General features: G+C 38.9%; 1 protein-coding gene across 2 annotated transcripts in view; it reads right to left on the reverse strand.

The window, feature by feature from the left end:
• Positions 1 to 22835, reverse strand: part of LOC145670602 (pyrokinin-1 receptor-like) — a 598788-nt gene that overhangs the window by 427143 nt on the left and 148810 nt on the right. The window contains exon 2 of one of the 2 annotated variants that reach the window (XM_081739394.1): positions 13567 to 13684. The exons of the other annotated variant lie outside the window; for it this stretch is intronic. Within the exon in view, the coding sequence (XP_081595520.1) occupies positions 13674 to 13684 (11 nt within the window). The 3' untranslated portion in view covers positions 13567 to 13673. Of the gene's footprint in view, positions 1 to 13566; positions 13685 to 22835 lie in introns of those variants that run through there. 2 annotated transcript variants of the gene reach the window in all.

The following is a 22835-nucleotide window of genomic DNA, read 5'->3' on the forward strand; positions in this document are numbered from 1 at the left end:
CTCGCTATCTATTACCATTTTTTTTAGTTCTATGGCGATTAATGTCGAAACCGGAAATGCTGTATTTGAACCACTTTCAATTTGGATAAACGGTTAACGAAAATTGAACATATTCTTAGGATGCTGAATCAATTGAAAAATAAAAAAATCTCGGTATCTTTCACCTTATTTGCTCTGTAAAATCCAGAATTGAACGTAGAAATAGTAGCAAATTGAAACAACTTCAAGTGTTGGTAGAATCTTTCGAGTTGTGATGATTATGTTCTTTAAGACCCTGAGTCGATTACAGACAGCCGCTTGTCGCTATCTATTGAAATTTTTGTTCTATGGCGATAAATGTTGAAACTGGAAATTGTTAATTTGAATCAGTTCTTGTTTGAGTAGATGGCTAATGGAGGAGGTGGAAACCATTACTAAGACGCTGAATTGATTGGTGAAAACCACATCTCGATACATCTTAACGTTTTGTCCTATGGAGATCAGTGATGAAATCGGAGGTTGCAGTAAATTCGAACCATTTCTGATTTTGGTAGTGTCGCGGATAGTCGTGATGTCTTGAGACAGTGAATCGTTTGCAGAAAACCGGTTTTCGCTATCTATAACTGTTTTCGTTCTATGGGATAAACATTGAAACAGGCATTGGTTAATTTGAACAAGTTCTGGTTTACCTCGAGTTTCAACGAAGGTGACGGCATCTATTTTTGGGACACTGAATCGATTGTGAAAAACTACCTTGCTATATTTTACTGTTTTTACTCTACGGAAATCAGTATTGAAACCAGAAGTGATAGTACGACCCAGGCCCGTAGCCAGCTCAAAAATTTTACTGTTATCAGTTTGAAACCGGACACACTAACACTCACTTGGTATAACGCATCTCACACAGATCACAGTTGACTCACAACTGAACAACAGTGGGTCTACAATGGCGGTACTTGTCGCTACACGTGTGCAGTGTTTCGTTGCGCTAGTGTTGCCATGTCGTGCACAGCGACTTCATTCACCGAACTTTGTCAGAGGTTGTACCAGGCCCATTTCCAAGGGGGATCTAGGGGGCGCCCCCCTAAATTTTTACCGCCCCCTAAAATTTTCATGGTAGGCTTGCAAATGAACTATGGTGATCAACTATAATATGGTTGCATGCGATGCAACCCTAGATCCCTCTTAAAAATGGGCCTGGTACAACCTCTGACAATAAAGTTCGGTGAATGAAGTCGCTGTGCACGACATGGCAACACTAGCGCAACGAAACACTGCACACGTGTACCGACAAGTGCCGCCATTGTAGACCCACCGTAATTCAGTTGTGATTCGACTGTGATCTGTGTGAGATGCGTTATACCAAGTGAGTGTTAGTGTGTCCGGTTCCAAACTGATAACAGTAAAATGAACAAATAAAGGATCGAATTGAAGTTTTGTTTCAATCTTGGCAAGACACCGAAAGATACCCATGATATGCTGGTACAGGTTTATGAAGAGCAAGCAGTGTCCTTGAAATGTGTTTACGAGTGGTTCGGCCGTTTACGAGAAGGGCGAGATAATGTTTCTGATAACCCCCGTTGCGGAAGGCCATCAAGCTCTCGCACAGACGAAAACATTGTAAAGGTGAGGCCATTAATCACGAACGATCGCCAACTAACTGTGCGAATGATTGCTGAGGAATTGAACATTAGCCGTGAATCTGTGAAACTTATCCTCACTAATGACTTAGGGAAAAGGAAAACGTATTGTCGACTCGTACCACATTACTTGACTGATGACCAGAAGCACGCACGTGTTCTTGCCTCACAGGATTTTATCGCTATGGCTTCACAGGTTTTTCTTGAACAGTATTGTTGCTGAGGGATGAATCCTGGTGTGTGAGGTCCGGAAACAAAACGAAAAAGCATGGAATGGCGTTGTCATGTATCACCTAGTCGGAAAAAGGTCAAAGCAGAAAAACCACGCATCAAAATGATGTTAATAATCTTTTCTGACAGTAATGGCATAATCCACAAGGAATTTCTACCTGAGGGAACAACATTGAATGTTTCTACGTATGTTGAAATTTTGAGACGTTTCATAAAATGAGTATGACCCCAGTGCCCACAACAAGGTTTATGGTTTTTGCTTCATGAAAATGTTCGCTCTCACACAGCCAATATCCTGAGACAATTCCTGGCCCCAAAAGGGGTGGGGTGGAAATTGACCATCCACCATACTCGCCAGATCTGAATCCTTCCGACTTCTTCCTGTTCCCACGTTTCAAACTCGCGTTGAAAGGGAAGATCTTTGACGATATTCCAGACATCCAACGAAACGTGACAAGGCTCCTGAGCACCATCCCGAAAGAAGACTTCTCAAAAAGTTTCCAGAACATGTACAGCCGTGCTCAGCATTGTATAGCTGTGGGAGGGGTCTACTTCGAAGGACAGTAAGGTAAAGTTTCATTCATATTGTATCTACTTTCTATTTACGAGATCATTCACCTAACTTTATTGTCAGAGGTTGTACATTTGAATCTCTTCCTATTTGTGTGGAGTGTTGTGTGTGGTCATGATACGTTGTCTTTAGACGCTCAATCGTTTGGAGAATACTCATTCTCGCTGTCCATTACCGTTCTCGTTCTATGACAATAAACGATGAAACAAGAAATGGCTAATTTGAGCCGTTCTGATTTGAACAGAAGGTTGATGGAGCAGAAGAAACCTATTCTTGAGACACAAAATCGATTGCAATAAGCTGCTTTTTGATATTTCTTACTGTTCTTGTTCTGATACCTGTCGAAAGACGGACAGAACCGTTCTGTAAGACATCCGACACTACATAGCATAGTTCGGAAGTCTAAAATACTGTTTAGGACATGTCAGATCTGTGACTAGATCAGAAATCAGAATAGAATGATCAAGTATCTGATCTCATTTGTATTATTACAGCTCGTGGAGCAAGGAGGAAATAATATACTGATGCTTAAAACAATATCAAACAAGAATGACAGAACAAGAAGAAGTCAATACCTCGCTGGAAGTAAGTCAAAATACAAATAAGCCGTGATAACTTAACAAGTTCATGTTAACGCATTGGGGCAAATCCCGGGGGATGAGGGGGCATGTCCCCATCAATCTTGGATCTGGGGGGACTGTCCCCCAAAATAATCCGATTTGAAATGTGTGTTTTGGGGAGAAATGATAATTTATGTTCGACTGCCACTTCATCTACATTGCTTGATGTATAATATATAACAGGTTCACCTCAGAAAGCAGATTCATCTAACGTAATATAAGTTTCTCCGACACACCAGAATTAGCCTCAATCCCAATGTTAGAAACAACTTTGCTCCCCTGACCCTCCACAGCATTGCTTTTCAACTTCATAAAAGTTTTGAACATCGCTAATATACAGGGTGTTTCAAAACAACACCGACAACATTTGGGAGGTGATTCCTTACACCAAAATAAAACGAAAAGTATAGACCAACCTGGGTGCACAAATGCTTCCTTTTGGAGTTATGGGCTGCCGAAAACATGAAAAAAATGAACTTTAAAGGTCCATAGCTTTAAAACTATGAGACTTGCCGTAGTCGGGTCAAGACTTTACTTAGGAACTAATGTGTGCTCTATCTAAAAATACATGTTTCAGAATCCTATGGTACTCATGCAACAATTTTTGTACAGGCAGTTTGGTTACGGGCATATCATCTGTAGTACTCACTAACTACCTCTATAAAAATTGTTGCGGAAGTACTGCAGCCTATAACTCCGAAAGGAAGTATTTGCGCACCCAGGTTGGTCTATATTTTTGTCTTATCTTGGTATCAGGAATCACCTCCCAAACGTTTTCGGTGTTGTTTAGAAACACCCTATATATATATATATATATACGGGAACGTTCTTATCCATCCTCCTCAATGTTGAAGACAGATTTGCGACTCTGTGTTAACGCAAAGTTTGATGACAGTTCTGAAACTAATAACGAAGCAATGCGTGAAACGTTGATGCCAATTGTACCTAAAGAAAGGCATTGTATAAAAACTCCCTTCAAACATAAAAGTATAGCGGAAGTGGTAATGATAAAATCATATACTCTTCGATCTTGTTGTAATTGACATATCACGAAGTCTTAAAACAAAATTTTAATTAGGAAAACGAAACTCCTAGAGCTGCAGAAGTAAGTTAGAAACTTCAAAAATTTAGAGAAATCAAGGATTAATACTTAATTATAAGTTCGAGTTGCGTTTTGTATTTTTTTCCTTTTTTCTTTTTATTTCCTTTGAAGGAAATCAATACATGTTTCATGAAGTTCTGAATTTCCAGTAGTGATGAAATGTAATTTTCTCTGGATTTGGCTTTATATTCTAAATGGTCAATATATGACAAAATAGTGCGGTTTTACAATTCGAGAAGAGCAGATACGATCACAATGAATAAAGGAGGGGAAGGTATGCCGGATTTAACCTTCTTCGTCCCAAATGAAAATTTCAGTTATTCTGGAGTTTTACCTTTCACACACACACATTATATATATATATATATATATATATATATATATATATATATATATATACAGGGTGCGGCACGTAAAACCGGCCCGTAAAGTGAACACATAAAATGAAATGTAATGTATTGAATATGACTACTCACCTTCACAGCAGCCTTCACAGCAGGTGCTGAAAGTGTTTTCCGCCCACTTCAACAGACATGTGAGCACGATTGAGGAGATTCATATATACCCTTGTCAGTTCTTGTGTTGTAATGCTATTGGTGACATCCTGGATCCTGGTCTTGAGTTCTTCAATTGTGTGTGGATTTGTTTCGTATACTCTTCCCTTTAACAGTCCCCATAAGTAAAAGTCACACGTTACAAGTCTGGTGACCGAGGAGGCCACAAGGTTTTGCTGATTGTCCTCTCTGGTGTAAACATCTCATGCACAAGGGACAATGATGCAGCTGATGTGTGGCATGTTGCACCGTCCTACTGAAAGTAACATAACTGACGCTCCTCTTCGGTCAAGTGTGTATAAAACTCCTCCAGGATTCCCATATACACGTCACTGTTCACTGTCGTCTCAAAGAATATGGGCCCAATAACGCATGTGGCGGAAATGGCACACCAAACACCAATCTTCTCATCATGCAAGGGTACCTGGTGGATTGCGTGTGGATTTTCTGTCGACCAATACCGGTTGTTTTGGGAATTTACGTACCCAGACAGGTGGAACCACGCCTCGTCACTCATGATGAGCATTAGTGGATCCAAGAAACCACTGGCAACATTGCCCAACAGCCATGAACAGAAATGCACCCTCTTCTGCAGGTCAGGCTGCTTCAGTTCTTGCACAACACTTATCCGGTACGGTTTTAACTTCAGTCCCCTTAAAACACGTCTCCAACTTCTCTCACTCGCATGAACCTGTTGACTCAATCTCCTGGTTGACTTTCGAGGACTTCTTGTCATTATCTCCTCCACCTGCATCTTTAATTCAGGTGTGCAGACAGATGGTCGTCTGTTCCTGGGAGCATTTTGAACCGATCCTGTACGCCGCCATTTTTCAATCAATTCCTGAATGGTTCTTTTTGCTGGCACAGAACGTCCTGGAAATTTCTCCCGAAACAAATTCTTTGTTTTCACAAAAGATCCAGTGAGAATGAACCCTTCAACAATGGCAACACGCTCGGGTATCGAATACGGCATTATCACACACTGACACTCACCCGGCTTAACACAACGAGGCCTTTTTCTCAACTGGTTTCGACAAGTTTCACTTTCTGCGGCTGCACGTGATTGCTGCAGGTCACGTAAGTCGACCCGACCTCGACACGCCATCTCTTGGTAGGAAGGTAGATTATTTAAGTGTTGCCAAAAACACAATATACCAGAATATTACGACGGGCCGGTTTTACGTGCCGCACCCTATATATATATATATATATATATATATATATATATATATATATATATATATATATATATATATATGGTGACTGGTAATTCGATACATTCCTTGGAAGGGGATATTGTACAAGCACTTTGTAACATTTTCACCCATATGAACCGGGAGTCGCAAGTTAAATTGCACATTTCTGATTTCTTTGAAATTTGCCGTCTAACGATAGATGTGCGAAAAAATTTTACCCTGACAAACCTTCACATAGAGAACTGGCAGGATCTTAAAAGCCTTAGTGGGTGGTAATCGGAACTGTCCGAACAATCATATCCTCTTACTGGTGACATTGTAACTTATGTTCAACGACGTTGCCATAGCTTTGGTCCCCATTACACTGTGATTAATGGCTTACACATTGGGTTCTTTCTTTCTATATAGAGAAGGGGGAAATAAACAAACACTGACCAATTTGCCTGCATATATAGATCATTCCGTCTCAATGGAAAAAGAAATATTCTGTTGAAAGCAGGTTGAAAGTGTCAAATATCAGCAACATCAAGCACTCGAAGTTTCCAGACTACCTTTTTCTTCGCCAAAACATTTGAGACATTCCATTCCATATTCATATGACTGAGAAGATCAGCTTTTGCTCACCCCCTATTTTTGCCGAGAGCTGCCGTCCAGTTTGAATTTTGTTCCTCTCCAAAGGAAGAAGGAAGATTTTTCCACTCAAAGTGTCAAATAACAAAACAACACAAACCATTCGGAGTTTCCACGCTACTTTTTTTTTCTTTTTCGCCAAAACCTTTCTCAAGTGACAGAGAGGAATACGCACTCACCCCTCTGGTCGAAAATTGTCAGCTAGCTTGAATTTCTTGGCAACACCGGATTTCGGAGAAAATGTTGGTTTTACTACCATGTAGTGGGAGGAGAAGGTTAATAGGTCAATTTTCCATACCTCCCCCAAGGTTTTTAAGAAGTTTCTAAAACTGTACTGTAGATCGATGAAATTTTACATGTGTAAATTTTGTATCATATTCAATCATTCAGACAACAATAGTGTCCTGCGCTTGCGTATGAAGTGCAGGTTTGCTAGTTATATTGTTGCATTGTTTTGTTTTATAACTTTTTCAATGTCTTATGTTTCAGCTCACACACAATGGCTGATCGATTAACATTGGGGCAAAGAACATTTGCAGCAAGCCTAATGGAAGTGTACGGTTCATCTACTCTGGTCTGTGAAAAGTTTACAGAACGATTTGCACGTGATACACCAAGCCATTTAACAGTGTAAAGCATCTGCAATAAGTTTGTGGCTACAGGAACGGTAGCGGACAACTATAGAGGCAATGCAGGACGTCCAAGATCAGAACGATGGAAACAAAATATTGCTGTTGTACAGCAAGCTGTGTTGCGTAGTTCTTCGAAATCAAGCGTTCGATGGAGTTTCGAAACAAGAATACCTTAAAAAACAGTGTGACGCGTCTCGAAACTCGACCTTAGAATAAGACCGTACCACATCCAAGTCACTCAAGCTTTAACACTCAAGCTTTAGAAACGTAAGCGGGTGGAATGTTGTTAAATTTTACCTGAAACGACCAATATTCAGCAAGATGTTGTGAATGTAATGGCATTCAACGATGAAGCTACTTTATACATCAGTGGGTTTGTGAACCGACATAACACGATTTTCTGGGCCACCGAAAACCTACGGATCATTTGGGAACATGAACGTCACTCCCCCAAAGTAAATATTTGGTTCGCTGTGACCGCCGCCGGAGTTATTGAACCCTACTTCTTTGACGCTTAAACAGTAACCGCAGACATGTACTTACGGGTGTTGAAACAGTTCACCCTTAATGAGCTACCACTACAAATCCGCTGTGCAGGGTATTTCCAACAAGATTGCGCTCCACCGCACTGGGTCCAAACTGTTAGACTATCTCAATGATACGTTTTCCGGTCGATGGATTGATCGGGATGGATCATTGCGCTGGCCTCCATAATCTCCTGATTTAACAGACGCGATTTTTAGTTATGGGGCACGGTAAAGGAGCGCGTTTACAATACGAAAGTTCGCAACATTAATGACCTAAAGTACCGTATACGGGATGTGATATCATCCATTCCATGTGAACTGTGTGCACGTGCTTTAAATGAAACTGTTCGTCGTTGGGTTTTATGTGTTGAACGTAATGAGGAACAGGTTGAGACGAATTCAGAGTGAGTTCTCATATATTTAGCACTTGCAGCAGGTATATCATATCGGAGATTCACTTGCAGTATATCATATCAGAGACATTCTTTCGTGTATAGATGCATGTACAGTTTGTATACATTTTTTCCCATTCAGTATTAACATAATTTTGACTATATATATGGGGTGTTTCAAAACAACACCGACAACGTTTGGGAGGTGATTCTCGAAGACAAAATAAAAAAGTATAGACCAACTTGGTTCACAAATGCTTCCTTTCGGAGTTAGGGTCTATAGGCTGCCGAAAACATTAAAAACTGAAATCAAACTAAACTAAAAGGTCGATTGCTCCAAAACTATGGGGCCTACCGTAGTCGGGTCAAGACTTCACTTACGAACTAATAGGCTATGTGCCCTATCCAAAAATACATGTTTCAGAATCCTAAGGTACTCATGCAACAATTTTTATAGAGGGAGTTTGGCTACGGGACAAATAATTTGAAGTACTCACTAACTACCTCTATAAAAATTGTTGCGGAAGTACCGCAGGATTCTGAAACATGTATTTTTTTGGATAGGGTACATAGCCTATTAGTTCCTAAGTGAAGTCTTGACCCGACCATGGTAGGTCCCATAGCATTAGAGCTATGGACCTCTAAAGTTCATTTTTTCATGTTTACAGCAGCCTATAACTCGGAAAGGAAGCATTTGTGCACCCACGCTGATCTATACTTTTTATCTTATCTTGATGTCAGAAGGCACCTCCCAAACATTGTCGGTGTTGTTTTGAAACACCATATTATTCAGGATGGTCCATTTATAATGATGATAGTAAATATCTCTGAAATCGTGAAAGGGAGAGAAGGGAAATTTCACATCGAGATACTGTAGGGAAGAAATTATAGGGTAGGTGTTTTGTATCACCGGATGAACAGTGTTGTCAACCCAATATAAAGTTATGTTTTTCAAATCGCACTACGTCAAATTATTACATGTTTCAAATCAATGTGTCAAACGAAAATGTAAAATACCACATTTATTATTCAGTATTGCAAACCAAGGATGTTATAGTATCATATACATCCAACGTTTGGAAGCCTCTTTCACACATACAACACAACGGAGATGAACGGAGTAATACACATCGTAAGTACCTTAACGTTAGACACCATGGTAGTGGTTTGACTTGTTTCGAATGAATAGGAACGAAGTTACAAGGGCTTGAAAATTTAAATTTTCTCGAAAGGTTTTATTTCTAAAATATGCTTAGATAAGTATTATATCTAGTTATCTATATGGTTTACAATTGGTAAACAAATCATTTTGTCGTTTACAGCACTTCAGTGTCTCAAATCGTTCCGGACATATGATAAACATTGATAAAGTTCACAACACTGCTGAAAGTGGCGTATTGGGGAGAAATATTTAAAATGATCGTTGGTTTCATTCTCTTTTATGGCATTACAGCAAAAGCTCTCAGTGGCAAACTTCAGTAATGCTTTTCATATCTCCGGAACGATTTGAGATATCGAAGTGCTATGAACGGCAAAATAATTTATACATTCGTTGCAAACCATACATGCAACTAAATATGATACTTGTCGAAGAATGCTTTCGAAATAAAAACCTTTCGAAAAGTTCGAATTTTCAAGCCCTTGTAACTTCGTTCCTATTCATTTGAGACAAGTCATACCAAGAGCAACGGTAAGGTACTTTCGATGTGCATTATCAAATCCATCTGGGTTGTACTGTATGCGTGACAGATGCAATTCCAAATTTTGGATATTTCTGATACTATAACATCCTTAGTTTGCAACACTGTATAATGAATGTGATACTTTAAGTTTTCGTTTGACATGTTGATTTGAAATATTTAATAATCTGACGTAGTGCCATTTGAAAAGATATAACTTTATTTTGGGTTGGCCACACTGTTGGGTGTTCCTGTTTAATACTTGCAAAGATGTTCCCCTCCTTATAATTACTTCGTGTAAAGTTTTGCTTTTCTCCCTCTTTTGGCTTCTCCGTTGTCATGGTTGGACATTATAAATGATGCATCCTATATTGCATTATATAATATAGTATAGTGGGTGGTCTATAGGTCTTCAAAGGCCTTGTAACTTTTAAACCGATTAGCGTGAATGAAAATCATCGATACAGATTGGTATACTGCTTAAAATGCGATATTTATGAGAAATGTTTCAAACAAAATTGTTACTTTCTTTTGCTTATATACTTTAACATTACACCAATGATTTTTGGGACATGTGATTATAAAATATTCTACTTATTACATAATTTTAAGCAGTGACGCAAACTTTACCGATGATTATCATATGACTGGATTATTTTAGATATCGAATATTGCTTTAAACGGCATTATGATATTCGCGTCTATCGAAAACTGTCTACATGATTAAATGTAAAATTATTTAATCATATTTCTCGAAATAAAGCATTTTGGAAAACGTCAAGTTTTCAAGTTCTTGATGCTTTTTTCCTACTTATTCGAAATTCTTCATGCAGAGTATAATAACCATAGTGTTCAACACTAAAGTACTTGGGGCGTTCATTCCCCGTCTGTGTCATGTGCATTATTATTGTTGTAGAGGCACCTAAAAATTTGGAAAATATTTGTTTTACGTCCCATGGTTATGCCAGCTAGGATAAAGGAGACGGTGATTGTGAGAAATGAATGAAAAGGTGGAATGAAGAAAGTGGGAGAAAACAAGAGAACTCCGAGAAAATCCACGCACACCACAAAACTCATTTGGCGCGAAGTGGAATCGAACAAGGACGCATGCATTAGAGGTGAACGCTCTACCACTGAGCAACCGCAGTCGCCCAAAAATTTGGAGTTTGGGATCCTATTGTCTTGCGTTTATAAAACTGAATAATTAATGTGGTATTATAAGTTTTCGTTTGAACATATAGATTTGAAGTATGCAAGCCCTGATAACCTACCCTAGTACCATTTAAAATTATAAAACTTTACATTGGGTTGGAACACTGTTAATCGGATGACATTGAAGAGTATGTCAAACAATGTTTCCGTATTGATATTTGCATGTTACAAATTTTCATTACTTTTCACCAATTACTTTTAAAATTGCAAGAACGTTTCAACTGATACTGCCAATTATATATTCATCATTAATTCCAGTCACTTCAGATTGAGAAGATAACATCCCACAACCAATTAAAACAGACAATATGTTTTTTTATATTGATGAATTTGAAATGTTGTTATTTCATTCTGAAGTCTGATTTACCTAGAGAATATAAAGCAGGAAAGTAGAAAGTAAAATGCAATATCAGAAAACAATCGCTGGGAATATCACTTTCACATTTAACTCCATAAAAGTTCATTATCGACCAAATCAGCAAAGCCGAATCCTGTATAAGCGCTATATTACTACTTTTAAAAGATAGTTAAATAGCAACTAACCTCGTATTAGAAGTAATACGAAATGAAATACAGTTAAACCTGTCTATGTTGGCCACCATCGGTTCCATTGAAAAGTGGCTAACTTAGACGGGTAGCCAACTTACAGAAAATAAGTGTGATTGGTGTATTTTTAGAATAGAATTTCTAGTATTACTTGATTGTAAAATTTTAATAAGCAATGGCACGACAGCTAGTTTTAAATAATGTATATACGGTAATCATAACAATATACAGTACTAGAAAAAAATACTACAGTATGTTTAATGTAATATATGTACTTTTACCTTCCTGAAAACTAGTTTGGTACACTTAGTTATTCAGATTGAAAAAAAACAATAACACAAACAACCATAAAATAGAAACATATGTAGGCAGTTTATTGAAATTGATATTGTAGCACACTGAGGTATTCAGATTGAAAACAGAAAAGCAAAATTATAAATTGAACAATTTATGTGCAGTTTATATGACTTTTTTCGACAGTAACATATATTTTCTGTACCTTTCGAAAAAATAGCAAATCAGTTATTATACAAATTTATTCATGGTGGTGCATTCTAAACGTACTTCTTTTATTCCTTTTGGCACATATGCACATTCTAATTTTGTAGTTAACTACCTCTTGTAAATGAGCTACAAGCGTTTCCTTCGGAGCAAAGTATGTTTTGAGGGAATTCATATCTCAAAACCACCGCTACCTTTGTACAAGCCATCAGGTGCCAATAGTTGGCGATTGACATGGTTAGCTTTAACCTTGAAAATTTTCCGGAATTACTAAAGCTTCCCACTGATGAAAGGAGCTGATAAAGCTAATAGTTTTACCAAAACAGACTAGGTAAACAAATACGGACAAAGATTTCCTTAATTCCTGTACGTGCTTTTTCATATTCACATCTTCCTTCACCACCCCTTTATGAGGGTAGTGTTCTGGTCATTGATCTCCAAGAACAAATCGTGCGAATCTATGCTTCTTTGTGTCCAGTCACAAATACAGAACATCTGCCTCTCGTATGGGAATACGAAAAAGTGAAGAAAAATAACAAAACGGTATTTTGCGTGGCCAAGATACGCAGGTAAATTTATCATTATCATCATAGGGTAAACATTGCTTCAATGTGGCCAACTTCCAAGATAGACAGGTGGCCAAATTACAGAGTAATAAGTAACGAATGTCTTATGGGAAAATACAGGTTCAAGACGAACTAGGCCAAGATAAGCAGGTGGCCAACTTAGAGAGGTGGCCAAGTTCACAGGTTTTACTGTATACGAGTCTAAGTCAAACATTATCCGCAAAGTAGCTATAACTTTTGTTACATTGTTTATACTGACTTCTGTCCTCCTTTACATTATTGTTATGCTGTTGTGGTCATGCTATGAAAGTTTGATCCTAATTCCCCCATTTGTCTTCCTTTTGTTGCAGCTAGATCATGGCCGCTCCATTAGAAGTTTGCACTAAAGAGGAACAACGAGGAGTGATCCGGTTTTGGTGGTCGGAAGGTGTATAAGGGGCCGCAATCCATCAGAGACTTTGCGCACAATACGGGAACAGTGTCTTGACGCAACGGAATGTCTATAAATGGATTGAAAAATTCGAAAATGGTCGCACGAGGAAGGAGCCGGACGGGTGACATTATGAAACCCAAGTTTGTTGTGGATAATTTCGTACGCAGAACTATGATTAATTTCCAGATGATGTGCTACTTCATCAATAGTCACTCATCTCTAACAAAACCATTTCACGTACACTGCTCGTTGTTCATCTTTGATGGAAACTTCTAATGGAGCTTCCATGATCTATCTGCAACAAAAGGAAGAGAAATGGAGGAATTATGATCAAACTTTCATAGCATGGCCACAACAGCATAACAATAAAATAAACGACGACACAGGTGAATATGAACAATGCAAGGAAACTTATAGCGGCATTGCAGATAATTTTTGACTTACCCTCGTATTTATTGATAATACATATGCAGATATCAAGACAGCAAAAATGCGAAAACAAACAAATATTGAGCATAAAAATGATGAGTTGGAAAGATAAACCAGCTTACTTATGTACATGCAACATATATTCTAAGTTAGTAAAATAAATACCTTGTAAACTCCATGAACATGATGGAAATGGTAGCAGTTACAGGTGAAATAATAAGGAAGCGCCTATATCAGAACTCACCTGCAAAGAGATTGTAAAACAACTATTAGCAAAACTATAAGCAATACATAAGCCAAATACATTCAATATATAAATATTGTACTTTCTCCCAAATGTTCATAATACGAGGAACGTTCAATTTATAAAATGAATTTCTTTTTTTTGTCCACAGGTTGTTGTGTGCAGCTTGGCGTCCATGTCCTATCCTGTAATAAGGTAATCCTGAAACTTTTCTGCGACAACGGGTAGTTGAGGAGATCGAGTCTCAGAGAGCAGCGATGGACGATAGCAACAAGCCTTGCAGTGTGGAGCTGGCGGCCCCAGTGGAGGAGAGCTGCAACATCAAGTTCCTCCTGAAGGAAGGTATGAAACCTGTTGAAATCTTCAGAAGATTAAGTGCGCAGTATGGCGAAGAAAGTCTCTCACAGTCACAAGTGTACAAAGTGATTCAACATTCAAAGCAGGAAGAAAAAATGAAATGAAATCTTTGAGTTTTACGTCCCACGGTTATGCCGCTTAGGCGAAAGGAGACGGTGATGATGAGTGATGAAGGAAATGGTGGAATGAAGAAAGTGGGAGGAAACGGGAGAATCCCGGGAAAACCCACGCACACGGTGTTTGTCCACCACAAAGTTCACTTGGCGGGGACTGGGATCGAACCCGGGACCCCAAGCACCAGAGGTGAACGCTCTACCACTGAGCCACCGCGGCGCCCACAAAGCAGGAAGAGAATCCATTCTCAATGTAGCCCGTACTCCACTCCGAACTACTGCAGTCATTCATCGGGTGGAGCAGCCCATTCTGAATAATCGACGCATCAGTATGAGAGATTTGAGTGTGAAAACAAACATTAGCGTGGGGAAGTGAGGAAACAATCATCCATGAGCATCTGTATTTCCGGAAAATCACAGCCACAGGGTCCCCAAAATGCTAAAGTTCGACCAGAAGCAGTGTAGAGAAAACGTCTCGTCTCAGCATCTATAGCTATTTCAGGGAGAAGGCGAGAGCTTCGTTGCAAAGATAAATCACCTATAATGGGAGCTGGGCGCATCATTACACTCCGGAATCAAAGCGCTCCAACATGGAATGGAGGCATCCAGATTCGCCGCTCCTAAAACAATTCAAAGCACCGCGTCCGCTAACAAACGAATGCTCACGGTATTCTGGGGCAAAGACTGATGATATGCACTGATTTCCTGACACGCGGGACCACAATAAATGCGGCGTATTACAACAACCTCTTCTGGACCACAATCAAAGAATCTTTGGGAATAAAATGCCTATAGACGTTGAAGGATGGCATCATCATCCTGCACGAGAACGCCCGTCCTCATATGCCGACCACAAGGTCATAGGTATCACCAAACTTGGTTGGGAGATCCTAGATTAACCACATATACCTTGCGACTTTCATCATCTTGATTTCCTCAAGGAGCACTTGGGAGGACAAAAATTCCACACCGACGACGAAGCCACAACGTATGTGCTGTAATAACTGAAAAATTGTCCCAAAGAATTCTACGCTGCAGGGATGCGGGCACTCCGACACCGATGGGACAAGTACGTGTGTTTACATGGGTAGTGAATTCAAAAAGAACAGTAACTGATTCACATGTCTTCTTTAGGTAACAGAAAAACGAAATTCCGGTTATAACTTGAATATCCCTCTTATATTTACAAGACGTAAAACATTAGTGTCAGTTATAGTAAGAACCATTAATATTAGGCATATAAGAATAAATATGTAATCCACCGAATGAAATACAAATATCAGTGGGGAAGTAAAATGAAAAAGTGAAAATATTTCCATAAAAATATTTTAGATGCAATAAAATTAATTTTTGTAAAAGTTTTGTATAATACATAAGATTTTCAATGATATTCACTTAGCGAATATATTTCAGAAAATCTCATAGGAAAAGAAATTCAGAATATAATGCAGACATTTTAAAGTCAAGAAATATGTCAAAATTAAAATAAGACATTACTTCAAAATAATTATGTTCACTTCTGTAAGTGTAGTCAAAATGTACGTTTTACATACGTTCCTAAATGAACTTTCTTTGACCATTCCTCCATCATACACTCCAGACTAAGGCAGGCGGATTATTCATGAAATTGAATGGGTTAACTGCTGTATTGCTGGACCAATTTTAGAAAATTTTCCAGATGAATTGGAGAATTCATTTTGGTTTGCGAGGAAGAGTTAGTGAAACTCAGGCGACAGGAATAGTTGTAGTTAAGAAAACAATTCTTCTTCTTAGCTGTTTTTGATGTAAGCGGCACTATATATAGAGGCGGAAGGGACTATTTTGTGGAAAATTACACTTGTTATGATTTACGGGAAAAGCAGTGTGGAAATGGTGCATAAATGACAAAATTGTCACATACCGCGTTTGAGTTTTATCGAGTTGTACAAAAATAAGGAGTGTCAGTTGTTGAAATTGCGTGAAAGGCATGGTCTACTAAACAGGTGACCAGTTTGTCGTAAGTGTATAAACGAAATTACAGAAAAGAAGAGAAACATTTAAACAAACCGAATGTAATTTAAAATAATTTTCATTTTTGGTACCTTTTAGATGTCATTTATAAAGGTAGCTAAGAAAGTTCTGTCACTTAAGACGTAACTGGAGGATCAGAAATAGTACCAATCAGCATCGACGACTGCCAACACTCTGGAAGGTCATGGATTCCACCTTCGAAACAATGGTCTTGAAGCGAAGAACTTATCAAATGCATTTTGCACCTCTACTAGGTATTTGAAATGGCGTCCTCTAAGGTAATTGTCCAAGGAATGGCATAGGTGATAATCGGACGGTGCAATGTCCGGGAAGTATGGTGGATGCAATGGTGTTTCCCAACCAAGGTGTAGAATGGTGTAATGGGTCATCCCAGCTACGTGGGGCTTAGCGTTGTGCGTGAAACAGGAGGACCCTTTGCGATTCAGAAGTGCTGGCTCCAGAGTTTTGAGTTTTTCTTGAACACGGCTCAAATGCTGACGGTACACACTTACATTGACGCTCTGACCAGCTGGAAGCAGTTCCAGATGCATGATGCCGCGAGCAGTCTACCAAACAACAGAAGGACCTTCTTTGGGTGCAGTGCTGGTTTCAGCTGTTTTGTAACCTGTTCATGGGATGCTAACCAATGAAGACGTCACCGTGGAGCTTCGTACAGGACCCACTTCTCATCACATGTCAACACCTTGTCCAGGCATGGCTCCTTCCTCAGACGAGACAACAAAAACACAGGTGTTTGGTCGCGTTCCCTTCTGGCCCTGGGTCAAATCATGTGGAAATCATCGATACAGCAGTAGTGCCAATTGAATGATTAGGGAAAGAACTGATGGAATGGGAATGTGGGAGGAAACAGGATATTCTAACGAAAAACCCACGGACACAGTGGTGTCACTACAATGCTTCTCAATTTGATGGAGGTGCTGTTGAATGGTTTCTCCACTCAAACTGAATTGTAGTCCAGGTTCCCAGTTCTTCACATGTCTGGCCACTGTTCGCCTCAATTGCTGCCTGAAGATCTTCATTTAGTACATGCGTTGGTCTTACGGCATGTGGTGCGTATTCGAGTGTTTAGTCTCCGCCCTAAAACTTGTTAAACCACCACAACACTGTCCGTGTTGTCACGACATCCTCACGAAAGGTTTGGCATATCTTCTGCCCCGTTACAGTGGCATTTTACCCCCATTTGAACGCATACAGCATACACGCCCTTATGACGCTCTGTGAAGATCTCATGTTCATTCTCTCCTTACGCAAGTTCACAGTATAACTGAACTGCCACAACCAGGTAATATGTTGGATATCCTCATACCAACAACTGACCTTTGCCTTATCTCCATTCGCATTCAATTCATGGTGTGTGGGCCAATTGAACACATACGTCTACAAAGAGTGACAGAACTTTTTAGTTACCTTTATAGTATCATCCCCAAAGATATGCAACGCATAAGTCATGCATTTTATGATATATAAAGTGTTTTTTCACTATCCTCGTTTATGCGTATAAACACCGGCGCGAACGCATCCGTTCGTTACCACTCGGGCCCCCTGACATGCTCCTGCCATGAGTCGGTTAGAATTTGTGCTTTCTAGTGGCCATCTAGCACAGGTTGGTTCGTGTTTTATGCTCTAGTTTTTATGCCATACGTCCACACTGTATTTCGAACAATAATCACTAGCAAGTGAGCCAGGGTCACTACCTATTTTGGGGGACAAACAAAATAATATTCACTTTTACGGTTTTCGTTTGGCCCAGCGATACAGCAGTAGTGCCAATTGAACGATTAGGGAAAGAACAGATGGAATGGAAATGTGGGAAGAAACAGGATATTCTAACGAAAAACCCACGGACACAGTGGTGTCCACTACAAATGGCCTCAGATCGAACCAGAAACCCTGTATACCAGAGGTGAGCGTTCTACTACTACGTATATAGGATCCTGAATTTATGTTTCGGTAGGACAGACCTTGTATATTCATAATGATTTCGCTTATGTGAATAGAAAATTGAAAAAATGAAATGAAATGTTTGAGTTTTACGTCCCACGGTTATGCCGGTTAGGCTAAAGGAGACGGTGATTATTAGTAATGAGTGAAATGGTGGAATGAAGAAAGTGGGAGGAAACGGGAGAACCCCGAGGAAACCCACGCATACGGTGTGACCCCAAGCACCAGAGAGAAAATTGAAATTAATTATATATATATATATATATATATATATATATATATATATATATATATATATATATATATATATATAGAGAGAGAGAGAGAGAGAGAGAGAGAGAGAGTTCAAAAAGTCTCTATACACCTAAATCGTGGCAAGTCAAAGTCGCATTCAGTCACATGAAATAAAATTTTATGCGAAGGTTTGCAACACTGCTATATTATCGCCTTGCGTGAAGTTCCTTTCTTAGATTCCAGTCGGCAAAGTGACGTTGAAGTGATTGTTGCATCTAGTTAGCGGTCTCTGAAACAATGGTGTTAACTTTGGAACAACGAATATTCCTGGTTGAACATGTGTTCCGTGAACAAGGTGAGTACAGACAGACAGTCAAAGATAAGTTTGCAGCTAGGTTTCCGGATACACCGGTTTCAAATCGTCACACTGTAAGGGCACTGATTGATAAATTTAGAGACATTGGAACGGTAATGGATGCAATGCAACGTAGTCCCCATAAACTACTTCGAAAACTTGCCCAGGAAGAAGCAATAAGTGTTGGTACGGCACAAAAGGCGGTACGTAAAAAAAACTGCGTCTTATCCCGTATAAGGTGAGAGCGGTGCAGCAGTTACTTCCTCCCGACAGTGTAAAACGAGTGCAGTATTGTAAATGGTTTACACGGTTTGTTATGGACAAGTCTGACGATGTTTTGGATAATGCTTTTTTTTTTACTGATGAGGCCTGGTTCCATTTATCAGGTTACGTCAATGCCCAGAACTCACGTTGTGGTGTGCAGAAAACCCACATGTTATACATGAAGTTCCTCTGCATGATCAGAAGGTAGGGGTGTAGATTGCAATATCCAGAAGAAGAATAGTCGGCCCCATATTTTTCAGACAAACAATAGATTCAACTCGTTATTGTGAAATTATTCACCAGTTCATGGGAGAACTAACGGAAGACGAAATTCGTAATGCTTGGATACAACAAGATGGTGCTACAGCACATACAGCTCGCCAATCCATGAGATTACTGCAAGAGGATTTTGGAGATCGAATAATTTCAAAGGGATTGTGGCCACCTCGGTATCCTGACTTGTCTCCTCCGGATTTCTGGGATTATGCAAAGAATTCTGTTTATAAAGGGAACCCCCACACGCTACAAGAACTCGAAACAGCTATTCGAGATATTGCTCATAGCATTCCACATGAACAACTTGTGAGAGTATTTGAGAACAAGAAGAAACGTGTGCAAGCATGTCTGGAGGCTATGGGGGACATTTCCAACATTTGCTGTGAAAATGTGTGTGTATATGCTACGCCCTGTACATAGTGCTTTTATCTATATATATAAAAGAGAACGTACAAATCCTTTGTCCGCTCATCACGCTAATACGGCTGAACCAATTTCTTTTATTTTTGGGGGGTTATTAGGATTTGGACCCTAGATGGTTTTTATCATATCACTTTAATTTTCAATTACCAGTGTCTTGAGATAATTGACCATTCAGGTGTCCATTACGTACAAATCCTTTGTTAGTTCATCATAGGTATAAAAATAAACGTATTTATATGCAACCCGCATGACCGTGTCACTCGGCGGGTTAACATAAATGACAGGCGTTATAATGGTTTTTATCATATCACTTGAAAGCGAAAAAGTAAAAATTATCTAAGTAACAAAGTTTATTGCGTTCGGGGGTGACCGCAGCGAAGCGGGGCGGGTTAACATAAATGACAGGCGATATAATGTTAACATTTACTGCAATCTTCTATGGTTTTTATCATATCACTTGAAAGCGAAAAAAGTAAAAATTATCTAAGTAACAAAGTTTATTGCGTTCCGGGGTGACCGCAGCGAAGCGGGGTGAACGCTGCTAGTGCCATATATAAAAGAGAACGCACAAATCCTTTGTTCCCTCATCACGCTAATACGGCTGAACCAATTTCTTTCATTTTTGGGGGGTTATTAGGATTTGGACCCTAGATGGTTTTTATCATATCACTTTAATTTTTAATTACCAGTGTCTTGAGATAATTGACCATTCAAGTGTCCATAACGTACAAATCCTTTGTTAGTTCATCATAGGTAAAAATAAACGTATTTATATGCAACCCGCATGACCGTGTCACTCGGCGGGTTAACATAAATGACAGGCGATATAATGTTAACATTTACTGCAATCTACTATGGTTTTTATCATATCACTTGAAAGCGAAAAAGTAAAAATTATCTAAGTAACAAAGTTTATTGCGTTCCGGGGTGACCGCAGCGAAGCGGGGTGAACGCTGCTAGTGCCATATAATATAATAAATTTGGAATAAAATAATTTTCTCGTTGCTTTGAATATATGACAATTCAGGTGTATAGAGACTTTTTGAACGCTCTGTATATATATTTTAATTTTCTATTCACATAAGCGAAATCATTATAATATATATCAAAATGTGTTTCAACCTGTTGATCAATGCATCAAGCCCGAGGTACGAATAAATACTAATCCTATTTATAAAATGTAAACGAATCAGTGCCACGTTAATTGCTAAGAATAAATAGTTATGCTAACAGATGTCGCCATGTGCAGGCAATATGTAAATTTTAAACTGTTGTGATGATTTAATTGAAACTTAAAAACTATTTGTATTAATTTAATCATTTTAAAGTAGGACAAGAATCGTAATCGTATTTAGATTGTGGCATTAATACTTGTGTAACCATGTGTTGGTTGGTGGAAAAGTCCGGAAGTAAATAATTATGTATTAAAAATTAAATACGATTTGGACTATGAAGAATATAAATACTAAAATGGGATTAATTTCTTTTGGTCTGTACTATAAAATTGGGAGTGACTGTGTGACTTCATAACCCTTGAATTACCCGACCGATCTCGATCAAATTTTCAACATAGATGAGGTTTGGACCTGGCATGGTTTTCTATCATATCACTTTGACGGTGCCACTTAAAGGAAGGAGGTGGGGGAGGTATTTAAATATGATTGAAAATGACCGATATTAGTGTCGAATCTATGATTTTCGGGGTTACTGAGAAGAACAATGACACTTTTGATGCTGTTTAAATCCAAATTCAGGCCCACAACTTGGGGTGAAGGAAATATAAAAATGATCGAAAATGGCCAATATTAGTGAAGAATCCATAGTTTTCGAGCTGTGTTGAACAGTAACCCTTCCGATCCCTTTTAAATCTAAATTCAGCCCCGCAGCTTGGAAGAGGGGGAAAATATAAAAAATCATCGAAAATGACCAATATCAGTGTCGAATTCATAGTTTTCGGTGTTGCTGAGGTGAACAGTGACACTTCAAATGCCGTGCCCGCAACATGGGATCGGGAAGGATATAAAAAAAAAAATCATCGAAAATGATCGATATTAGTGCCGAATTCATAGTTTTCGGAGTCGCCGAGATAAACAGTGACATTTCAATGCCTTTTAAATCCAAATTCAGTCACTAAGCATGGGAGAGGAGGAGGAAGAAGAAATATAAAAATGATCGAAAATGGCCCGTGAACGCTTTAGTAAATGGTGACTGACTAATGAAACATTCTACTATTTTTTTATTCTATTTTAACCCAGCAAAGCGAGTAATTGATGGTAGTACTTATTCTTGGTTTTCTTCGTACCGCTCAGCATTCATACACATAAATCAGGCACACTTCCATCACTTCACCCTACAGACAAGAGTTCTCCAAGGTTCTGTTTTATCACCACTATTATGCATTCTACAGGGTGTCCAATATACAATGTAACCCGGAGTTTGGGATACTAGAGCTTTTGAGCCTGAAGCGATATATACATAATGGTTTTACCAAAATGAAGCGTTGTTCATGAATGTATTTTTAAACTAGGAAGCAACGATTGAAGTACACTAAGAACCACACAGTGTTGCCAAATGTAACCGAAGTTCTAAATCAATTTTTTTGCAAAACATGTAAATTGACTCATAACCCAGACCTGTAGATGTTCTGTTGTTAATTTTCAGTTTATTTAGTTGCAGTAGATTGGAAACTATGGAGCAGAAAAGAAGAAAATAAAATCTTTATTCTTTGGCGTGGGAGACCCGAGTTCGATTCCCAGTGGGAACTAATGTGGTTCGGATTCCACGTTAATCAGTAGGTCCACGTCTCGTATAGCCCCGCTGCTGAACGGGACGTTAAAATCAACTCAACTCTTTTGCGAACATTTCAGTAACACCAAACCACAAATTTGCTTGCCAGTAACTGTAGAACCGGAGTCCGGTACACTATAAGTTTCAGAAGTTTGTGTAAGAGCTCCAGTTCTACTATCATGGGAAGTTTAATCCATATTGGATGAGTTGGGTTACCTCATACAATATAAAGTACCTTGAGTTTTAACGAGAAAGCAATGAAGAACGAAACTGTGACAAGATCGGAAATCGAGGAGTGTACATAACTCGAAGATGAATCATATCCAATAATAAATTCTTGGTGGATTCCGTAAACTTTGGGGCTAGGATA

The sequence above is a fragment of the Thermobia domestica genome, chromosome 14 (assembly GCF_964235325.1).
Source record: "Thermobia domestica chromosome 14, izTheDome1.hap1.1, whole genome shotgun sequence".
Classification (NCBI taxonomy): domain Eukaryota; kingdom Metazoa; phylum Arthropoda; class Insecta; order Zygentoma; family Lepismatidae; genus Thermobia; species Thermobia domestica.